This window comes from Saccopteryx leptura, chromosome 1 (assembly GCF_036850995.1).
Source record: "Saccopteryx leptura isolate mSacLep1 chromosome 1, mSacLep1_pri_phased_curated, whole genome shotgun sequence".
NCBI lineage: Eukaryota > Metazoa > Chordata > Mammalia > Chiroptera > Emballonuridae > Saccopteryx > Saccopteryx leptura.
In genome coordinates this window covers 42,823,801-42,834,885 of record NC_089503.1, presented here as the reverse complement: position 1 = coordinate 42,834,885, position 11,085 = coordinate 42,823,801, and the positions used below count along the sequence as shown (strand labels likewise).

The window sequence follows — 11,085 nt, the reverse complement described above, 5'->3', positions numbered from 1 at the left end:
CAGTTCTGAAATTTAGGATTATTTGAACCAAATAAACTCCTGAGTGAAATGTAAAGAACAGCCAACAGTGAACTTAAAGTTTGAAACCAAAAACATTAGTATGTTGATGAGGAAAGAAATGATAGCTTAGTTCCTTTATTTCAGAAATATTTTAATACAATCATAGTACAGTTATGAAGTCACATCCAATCCACTGAATATATTCAAGGTATTAATAAAAATATTATACATCTTTATTCACTACTGTCATATAATAAAAGTATTTGGTTCTTACAGAGATCAAACTAACTGCCATATTTATTCATATTTGCACAGCTAGTTAAACAGCTTGTAAGTAAATCTATGGATTATAGTAGTGTGGCTTCAGTCCCTTCTGATCTGAAGTCTAAGTATCAAAATTGAATGTTTTCTTTTTCAAATGCCACAATACCTGAATTCTATAAAAGAATGGTTAACCAAATTAAGGCAAGATACTGAAACTTTTATACAACTTTAATTTCAAAAGATTCTTTATTTTATAAAAGATCATACATGCCTTAACATTTAGATACCTATTGATTCTTATAAAGGCAGTAATAAAAACGTCAGTGCAAGTTCTACATTGGGTTCCTCAGTAGAGAAAACAATAGGTTCTTGGAGTAAACCGTTATTTTCAAATCTCAAAACATTCCAAGAGGAAAGAATTCTTCTGGTGCAGGACTTACATATAACGTAATTATTTTTACTCAGTAAAGATAGATATAAAACGTGATTAAGCATACATAAAAATTAGTGTCTTGGCCAGTTTGTTTAAACTTTTGTTTGATTTACTTGAATGCAAGCTTTAAAAAAGATTAAAAAACCAACTGATTTAAAATCTATTGATAGTAGTAGTGCAAAAAGGTGCCTCAGTCTTTTTTTTTTTTTTTTTTTTGGTAAGGGCTGAAGATGAGCATTTCACAAAGAAATAATTTATATTAAAATATATGTAAAGTATGAGTGTGGAGTTTTAATAACCAAAGAAGGCACAAAATGACTTAAATTAAGAGAAAACATTACCACTTATTCTGAACTCTGGATAACTGTACAATATTAATCATAATATACACTTTTAGATATCTAAAGAATCCAGGTTTCTTGTTATTGAAAAGTGACATCACATCTTCTAGCTCTATTAGCTGTGCTAAGAGACACTGCAGTAAAAGACCACAATAGGCAGTATAAGCTGAGTTCAATTAACAATGACCTTTTACCAAAACCATACTTTTACAGTGGCTAAGTGACTACTCATGGAATGGAATTAGGTTTCATAAGCTTAAGTGAAGATAACTAGTACTTCTTTACATTTGCAAAGCTATTATACACTTAAAGAAAACATTAACAGTGTGGAAAAAAAAATAAATGGTGGTGCTTTGATTTGCATTTTAATGAATGTATTAAATAGATAACACATTTTAACATTTAAAAAGACATTCATATATCATACTCAAGGGATTTCCTACAAATGGACCATTAGTGTTAGGCACCAAAAATTTCAAGTTCTTTTTTTAAGCCTGTCTGACTGATACATCTTCAACTCATATATTTCTGCTCTGCAGGCATCATCATCTACATTAAACATGTGCACAGTTCATAAAAATTCTGTTCTGGACAACTGAATTGCAGACTGTCCTTTCTTGGTATTCTATGTTGCATATTTTGTTAGTTACCTCACAGCACCTGGATAGTTACAATCTCTATTATCAGTTAAAAAGTGAATTTCTATTTAGCTATGGGAATATTATACATACATATTTATTCAAACTAAACACAAAACTGTGTATAAAGTTGAATCACTAATAAAAATGAATCTTATTCTTAATGGTACTGTAATAATTTTAATCATGTCCCTTATGATTCAGAGTCACATTATATTAAGGAAAATAATTTTTGAATGTACAATGTTTACAAATGTAAGTAAAACAGCTTACAAGACCAACTTTGCCATAAGCGTCTACATTAAAATTCAGTCTGGACCCTACAATTTTTGTTTTGGGCCTATTACGAAGAGTCTGCCCTACTCATTGGCATTCTTCTACCAGAGGAATGGGTACATGGGTAAACAATTTTCACTTGTCTAATGAGGGAGTGGAGAATAGATACGTGGAAGTGAAACTACCAAACTTCAACTCACACTCCTAGGAATAAGTGTAGGACTGTTATGGAATGATGGAATTTAGTGTACAGCTACACTGATGAATCTCAATGTAACAAAGACAAATCAAATGCTGACTGTTTAAGTAACTAAGTCACACATCAGAAGTAGAGAAAATGATCTTTCTGTGGGAAAAACCCTAGTAAATTTACATAATTTCTTGCCTTGAGTAAGGTAAAAGTGAGTGAAAACTACTTACTATTTATCAAGTCAGAAAAAATAATCAGAATGAAGTGCCAGGAAAGCCGTGAAGTTAAGGCACCATTATTTACAACTTCCGTAATTGGCACTTAATTCTGAAAAAAGCTTTGAAGACATGGAAAATAATAAACACTATTAGTTTTCCCTACTTCCATAGACTACTTAGTAGTTCTTAACATTACTATCTATAATTTGTGCTTTGCTTTCGGCCCTGTGAGTAGCAGCTGCACTTTATGATAATAACATCCTGCACCTTTCCTTTCCTTTGGTGTTTGCAAACATGCACAGTGGTAAAGGCTGTAGAAGGTGCAAAACAGGGAAACAAACATGCTGTGTCTGTGTGAGAAACAATGAAAAATAGACCAAACTAAAGCTATTACTTTGTATTACTCAAGTGAGGATTAAGTCATTCACCAACTAAGTCTTTTTCAGACTTATACTATATATTAAGTTTAGGGTTTAGAGCATTCTATATAATGACTTTAAAACAGCAATGGCTTCAACAAATTCATAAAAATTAGTATGTGACTGTTGGTCCAACATGTGTGTTGAAATGCAGCAAGTACTTTATAATTTCTGTCCAAGTAGAAAAATACTATACAAAATTCTCAAGAGAGTGTGTGTGCACGCACGCATGTTTCTAACTGTTCTTGCTTCCCAAGCTCAGAAATTCACTACTTTACAAATAGGTTGCTGCAGTCAGCTGATACCACTTAACCGTCTCTTTGCTCAAGTTGAAATCTTTCAAAGGCAGAGTTATTCCACCCAAGAAAAAATTCTCCCGCAGAGATTCTGCACTGAGGACACTTAGTTGAAGTTCTCTCTGTCTTAGGGTTTCTTTGCTGTATCCATTGTACACAAGCTATAGCAAAGGCAAAAAGAAGACAACGTTATCAATCACTTATGCTTTGTTTCTTGGATTATTTTAAGAAAAACATAAGTGAGTTTATTAGTCAAGAGTCACTACAATTAATGACATGGATTATGACACATTTGGTGGAATTTGTGTCTCATGCTTTAGATGTACATTTTGTACTTTAGGAATCTTAGATTGCATTATCAGTCCTCTGAATGTCTGACATAGGAGTGCACAAAGTAGAAAATTATTATGGCTAACTAAAAACATGGTTTCTCTGTGATGGAGGTATAGGGAAGGAAAAAGAAGTTACAAAACAGCATGCATTGAGATGATCTAATAGCTGGGACAAAGAATATAGAAGGAAGCAAGCTGAGATAGCATAATTATAATTTTACAAAAAAAATGAGGGATTAAAATTTTCTTCTGTTGGATTTTATATACCATGAAATGATCTTTTAAAATTTAAATGTTTATTTTATTTACTTTACAGGGAGGAGGAGAAAGAGCAAGAGAGAGACAGGAACATCAATCTGTTCCTTTAAGTGCCCTGACCAGCACTCTGTGCTTCAGGACGATGATCTAATAACCAACTGAGCTATCTGGCCAGAGCTCTATGGTTAATAAGTTTATAAACTTGATGAAAATTCAGAACTATTTTCTTTCAAATCTCTACCTAGAAATTTTTGTGTAGATGTAATATTAATGTACACAAATGAAGTGGTGTTTATCCTAAAGAAGAAGCTAAGAGTTGGTGGGTTTAACCAGATGAGGAGGTTTGTAAGTTGACCATGAGGAGCTGAGCAGTCAGTTCTGCTCCACCCTGTTCAGCTGATGCCCTACTTGCTGCTTTCAGTGAGGCACACTCTATTTTAAGAGGGCTGCTGACAGACTAAAACAAACTAGGAGGAGGATTCTGAAACTACATCCTATTAAGCAAAGGTAAAGGTATTGAAGATATTTTAAAAGAATAAACAAAAAGAGCATTTTAACTTCAATTATGTGAAGGGCTGCAATATAGGAGGAAAAGAACAGTTCTGTGTGGTTCCAAGAGGTACAACTGAGACCCAAAGGTACAAACTAGAAGGAGAGATTTCTGCTCAGCCTAAAAAATAATCTAAGAGTTGGAGTGGCCCAAAACAAACTGAATGGCCTGGAAGCATTTCAGCACAGATTGATACCCCCCCACACACAGTTTTTTTAAGTGACAGGAGGGGAGAGAGATGGGCTGATGATCAAATCAACTGAGCTGTCCTCAACACCTGGGGCTAACACTCAGACCAGCCAAGCTACCCTCAGCACCTGGGGCCAACTCTCGAATCAATCGAGCCACTGGCTGCAAGAGAGGAAAAGAGTGAGAAGGGGGAGATGAAGGGGAAAAGAAGCAAATGGTCGCTTCTTATGTGTGTCCTAACCAGGGATGAACCCAGGACATCTGCATGCTGGGCCGACACTCTATCCACTGAACTAACCTGCCAGCACCCCCTTAAATGTTTATTTTATTGATATGAGAGAGAGAGAGGGAGAGATAGGAACATCAGTCTGTTCCTATATGTGCCCTGACTGGGGATTAAACCAGCAACTTCTCTGCTTTGGGATGATGCTCCAACCAACCATTCTATCCAGCCAGGGCTGAATATCCCCTTCTTGAAAATGTTGTAGACAGGGATCAACCACTGGAAGGGTAGTTGAATAATGGCCCCTAAGATCTTCCTAAAACCTAAGGTCTATGATTGAGGGTTAAATTCTGCATCACTTTGTTAAATAGCATTGGACTACTATTGATATTGCTTTACTACTAACAACAACCCATACCTGAAAAATTTAAATTTAAAGTGTTTGAAATTCAAAATCTCAAAACAACAAATCTAGGAAATTTTTAGAAATGATTTTAACTTACCATTTCGTTGAATGTTGGATTCCTAGTTTTTCGTGAAATTTTGGTTTTACGTTTGGATGTTTTGTGGGGATCTGGAAGTAGGTATGTCTTGACATACGGATTTGGGTCAGCCCCATCTTCAGTAACCTACAAAGAAAAGCATCCCTTAACAGTAATGCTTCCTACCAAAGTATGGGTTTCCTCTACAGTCATCATTATTTGTAATCACTCACAAGATCTTTGATGTGCATCACCATGATGAAAAGAGTACCATTTCGGTAAGAGACAGATAATTTCACCGATCCTCCTATTTGGCCTGGAGTAGGACTGAGTGGACCCACATCTGAAAAATTTATAAATTATGTTCATCTTTTTTTATCTTGGTTGCAGTGATTCAAGCTACAACAAAAATTTTTTTGCTTTAACTCCAGGACAGTACTAAAAGGTCAAGAACCTGGTAGGCCACTGGTTATCTTTTTCTTTAGTAATCACATTCTATTAGGAAAATTATGTTTATCTTGAAATAGACTAGCTTAGGTCTCATCTCAGTGGACAACAACTAGTAACCCCACTGTCACTACCATATCCATTGAGAAGTTAAGAGTTGAAACCCATGAACTATAAATAAAGGGGGGAAAAAACTCACCTGCAGACCGAGCTATTCCTTCAGCTTTCTCGTCACGAAGTAAAGGGTGAAAAAATGTACAAACAAGATCACACTAAAAGAGAAGAGGAAAAAGATTCATTAGCTTAAATATTATGTAGTAAAAAAAATAGTATGCTATTTTTCATTTAGGACAGTCACCTCTGCTACATCCGTTGAAGCACTCATCAAACTCTGTAAGTAACTGTTTAACTCAATTTTTCTTTTGGCTGCTACATCTTTTATGTGTGTTCTTCCTAGGACCATCCTATTAGGAAAGCTGCAAAAGAAAAATAACAAATGGGATTTAAATTATTACATCTGGAAGTATTTATAGAATTAAGTACAATATTTACCTAGAAAGATTGTTTTTTATATACTTAAATACAAAGTGAAGTCTTAATCCATTATAAAGTTTTATGATTTCTCTTCAAAGTACTGGAAATGAAACAATTCAACTATCTATTTATCCTTTTATGAACCCTGGTAGAAAAGGTGCATGGTTTTACTAAATTGCTATAAACATATTTTTAAAATTTTTATTTATTGATTTTAGAGAGGAGAGACAGAGAGAAGGGGAAGATAAGAAGTGGGAAGCATCAACTCATAGTAGTTGCTTCTCATATGTGCCTTGACCAGGCAAGCCTGGGGTTTTGAACCACTGACCTAAGCATTCCAGGTGGATGCTCTATCTTCTGTGCTACCACAGGTCGGTCAGGCTAAACTGCTATATTTTTAACTTATTTTCTACTTATTTCGTCTCAAGATTAATCATTCATAGATACTTTATGCAGATCTTACCCTACAAAATAATCATTACTCAATCAGCCACAGCTATGATAGAGACCAATAAAATCCACAAATGACATAGGGTCCAAATAAAGACAATCTTAACTCTGCCCTGGCTGGTAGCTCAGTTGGTTAGTGTCATCCCAATATGCCAAGCTTGCAGGTTTGATCCCTGGTCAGGGCACATACAGGATCAACCAATGCATGCATAGATAAGTGGAAAAACAAAGCCATGTTTCCATTCCACTTCCCTCTTTCTCTAAAATCAATCAATAAATAAAAATTTAAAAACAAAAAGAAAATCTTAACTCTATTTGTTGGCAGTAGGAAAATGAGACTACACATCTAATGGAAATAAACTCTGACACCCACTTTGCTGTCTTTTTCCTTTTAAAATCTAGTCTGTGAAGAATATGAGCAATTTGACAAAGGACATCTACTGGTCATCAGCTACATTAAAACTGAAAAGGGGCCTGACCAGGCGATGGCTCAGTGTACAGAGTGTTGGACTGCGATGCGGAAGACCCAGGTTTGAGACCCTGAGGTTGCCAGCTTGAGCGAGGGCTCATTTAGTTTGAGCAAAAGCTCACCAGCGTGGACCCAAGGTCGCTGGCTCGAGCAAGGGGTTACTCAAGTCTGCTGAAGGCCTGCGGTCAAGGAACATATGAGAAAGTAATCAATGAACAATTAAGGTGTTGCAATGCACAACGAAAAACTAATGATTGATGCTTCTCATCTCTTTGTTCCTGTCTGTCTGTCCCTGTCTATCCCTCTGTCTGTCTCTGTAAAAAAAAACAACAAAAAAAACTGAAAAGGGTATCAGATACAAAACTAAGCACTAAAATTCTGATTAACTTCAGTGGCTTAGCCTTTTATTTTTCAGAGGTCAGTATGGTCATAACAGATTATTTCTGCAGTGATTTAATGTCTGAGTCTTTTAAAACCAAGATTCCAAATTATTATCTTGTGTTGCTTACTATAGTAAAGACAAAAAATTTAAAGCTTCAACTAAATAATGATTCAGGTAGACTGGAAAAGCCAAAAAAAAAAAAAAAGAAAAAGAAAAAGCTTCAACTAAAATTAGAAAGTCCCTGGCCTAAGGTTAGTGTTGTCCCAAAACACCAAGGCTGCAAGTTTGATCCCCAGTCAGGGTACATACTAAAAGCAACCCATGAGTGTACAACTAAGTGCGACAACAAATGAATGCTTCTTTATATATATCTAAAATCAATAAAAGTAAATAATACATAATTTTTTTTTAAATAAATAAAACTAGAAAGCTAGAAAGCCCCTTAATTTAAGATCTTGATCATTTATTCATTAACTCATTAATCAAAAAATTATAGTTCCTTGTCTATGTCTAGTACTGTATTCGGCCCTGATGATACAAAGGAAAACAAGCCACATATGATCCACAGTATTTTACTAAGTGTTAGCACAAAACTTCTGACCTACATTTAATAATAAATTACTTCCTATATAAAATGAATAAATGTACATGAATGGGAACATACCCTGGTAACTTCCAAAGTGGAAAAATAATACTGAGCTTGTTGTGAAGTTCCTGAAACTCGTCAAATGTCCGGAACACAAATGATGGCTCAAGTTGTCCTTCTCTCAGTATTCGGACTACATAAATCTGAAGAAATCACATCCAAACACATTAGATACATAATAAAACCTTGCCTGACAGAAAGAAAATTTACAGCTTAGCTTTAATATATAATCCCAGTGATTTTAACTCAATTATATGTTACTAACAGAGAAAATAGCAAATATAAAACTCATATTTATAGCATATCCAACTACATTCTAAGAGTGACCTGAGGCATTGTATGATATAGAAACAAGAACTAGAAAGTGAGTCATTTTATTTCCAGGATTAAATAAATGTGCTTCCCAAATTTATAAATGCAGTATATTTCCAATGAAAACATTAAGTTCATTTAAGGGTAAATAAGAAAAAAGGCAAAATTTATGGCAACTGGGGCATAAGCAAAAACTTATCTTACTGGTTATTATAAAATCTATTTATAATATTTTTAATATTAAACATTTATTAAAACTATTATAAAATCAGAGTACTTAAAGACCAAAATACTGGAACAGATTCAGATACATATATGGAAGAAATAAATTCAAGGATATGTATAAATTCAAGGATATGTGACTTAAAGGTGACATAATAAATCACTGAGGGGAAATGGACTGCTCAATAAAATGGTATTAGGATAAAATGATCAGTAATCAAACAAATATTTACTAGTAATAAAATACATAGGTGGACATTTAAAAAATAGTAAAGTCACTCTCTAAAGCTTACCAATTTATCAAAAATTTAAAGATCAACAGTGCCTCAAATTATTATCTAACAAAAATACTAGCACAAGGGTGAAAATCAACATCAACAATGATGATAATGATGTACTATTGGGGGGGCACGCTGAAGATCCTGTTTCTATAAAATAAACTCTATGTCTGTGTGTGTGTCTATCTGTTATAGAGCTTCATCATCCCTGGAGAGTAGAATAAGAATTTAGACTTTTACTTTATATGCTTCTGCATTGGTTGAATATGTTACAAGGAGCAAGCTTTACCTTTGAAATTAAGAACAAACTGAAGATAAGGAAGGAGAAAAAGCACTACCCTTTTAGTCTTGTCTCTGAAAAGAATATCATTTCATTTGTCCCTCATGGTTTTGGAGCAAATCTACCAAGAAATAAATACCAAAAAAAATAATTAGGGATGCTCCAAGAACACATTTATTTTTGGACCATCCATGGAAGAAAGAAGTATGAAAAGATCAAATGCTTGAAACTTTAGCAGGGTCAGTGAAGAAAGTAGAAACGACAATAATGAAGGCATGAGTTTCTACATGCCCCAACCAAACTTACATAATGTTTATCTGGGTTGTATTTCTTATGATAAGTGAAAACAGAGACTTCTTTGATTCGACCATCTTGTCTAAAGGAGTATGTTTTGGGTGAAAATGAAAGTATAGGCTCATCATTGGAAGGAAGACCAGAAAAACGCAGCTGAGCAAGGTTGTGAATGAAGAAGTTAAATTTTGTGGCAATGCTTCCCAAACTTGATTCAATCAGCCTACAAAACAATCAGAAAATGTGTTAACATTAAGTGTTCATAAGAATACATGCTCAATTCTTTTAACATAATAAAAGGTGAAACCTGACCAGTGGTGGCACAGTGGATAAAGCAGAGACCTGAAATGCTGAGGTCACTGGTTCAAAACCCCAGGCTTGCCTGATCAAGGCACATATGAGAAGCAACTACTGTACTACAAGTTGATACTTCCCACTCCCTCTCCTACTCATTTCTCTCTCTCTCTCCTCTCTCTAAAATCAGTAAATAAATTTTTTTTTTTTTTTAACAGAGACAGAGAGAGAATCAGAGAGAGGAATAGATAGGGACAGACAGGAACAAAGAGAGATGAGAAGTATCAATCATCAATTTTTCGCTGCAACACCTTAGTTGTTCATTGATTGCTTTCTCATATATGCCTTGACCGTGGGGCTACAGCAGACTGAGTAACCCCTTGCTCGAGCCAGCGACCTTGGGTCCAAGCTGGTGAGCTTTGCTCAAACCAGATGAGCCTGTGCCCAAGCTGTGACCTCGGGGTCTCGAACCTGGGTCCTCCGCATCCCAGTCTGACACTCTATCCACTGCGCCACCACCTGGTCAGACCGTAAATAAAATCTTTTTAAAAAGGTGAAAAATACTTTTATTCCTTTTAAAATATTAAGCAGATTTTCACTCTGCCAAAAATTTTCTTTGTTCTATAGTCTAAAACTTAAAAATACATCTTACCCCAACAAAAATTTTAGTACAAGAGGCTCTATTCCATCCCATCCCACTATATCCAAGAAACAATGCTTTGATTTCTTGAGCCTTCTGGGGTCCAATACAAATGAAAAGCTTTTAGGAACAGAAGATGATTGGTATGATGCCAAATAGATGATTTCATTCTTTTATGCTCCTGTAAAAAATGGGGGTAGTGACAACTAAACTGGTACAGAAGGAAACTAGATCTGGTATCAGAGTCCTTCTCCAGATAATCATAACCTCCTTCAGTTGAGAAAAGAAGTGTTGACAGGACGGGGAGTTTGGTGACAATCAACTCGGCAAGAAGGCCTGGATAAAGCATTTTAGGCAAGCAAAGGGAACTAGAAGTCTCAGAAACAGGATAAAGGAATCCAGAAAGAGAAAGGAAATCCAAAAAGAGAAGTGAGAGAACCACACACAAAGATTTTTGCCTTGCTATGGACTAAACTTTTGTGTCCCTCAAAATCCACATATTAAAGCCCCAAATGGTAGGGTCTTCATGGAATTAGTAATTAAGATTGAGGGTAGAGCCCTGACCCAATAAGATTAGTGTCCTTATAAGAAGAGACCAGAGCCTGACCAGGCGGTGGCACAGTGGATAGAGCGTCGGACTGGGATGCCAAGGACCCAGGTTCGAGAGCCTGAGGTCGCCAGCTTGAGCATGGGATTACTCGGTCTGCTGTAGCCCCATGGTCAAAGCACAT

At 35.4% G+C, this 11,085-nt stretch overlaps 1 protein-coding gene across 1 annotated transcript in view; it reads right to left on the bottom strand.

The window, feature by feature from the left end:
• Positions 1-867: 867 nt before the first annotated feature.
• PIK3C2A (phosphatidylinositol-4-phosphate 3-kinase catalytic subunit type 2 alpha) overlaps positions 868-11,085 on the bottom strand; it is a 94,686-nt gene continuing 84,468 nt past the window's right edge. The window contains exons 26-32 of the mRNA XM_066365167.1: positions 9,436-9,643; positions 8,056-8,180; positions 5,915-6,032; positions 5,756-5,828; positions 5,343-5,452; positions 5,131-5,256; positions 868-3,236 (exon numbers count right to left, since the gene is read on the bottom strand). Coding sequence (XP_066221264.1) covers positions 3,054-3,236; positions 5,131-5,256; positions 5,343-5,452; positions 5,756-5,828; positions 5,915-6,032; positions 8,056-8,180; positions 9,436-9,643 — 943 coding nt within the window. The 3' untranslated portion in view covers positions 868-3,053. The remainder of the gene's footprint in view (positions 3,237-5,130; positions 5,257-5,342; positions 5,453-5,755; positions 5,829-5,914; positions 6,033-8,055; positions 8,181-9,435; positions 9,644-11,085) is intronic.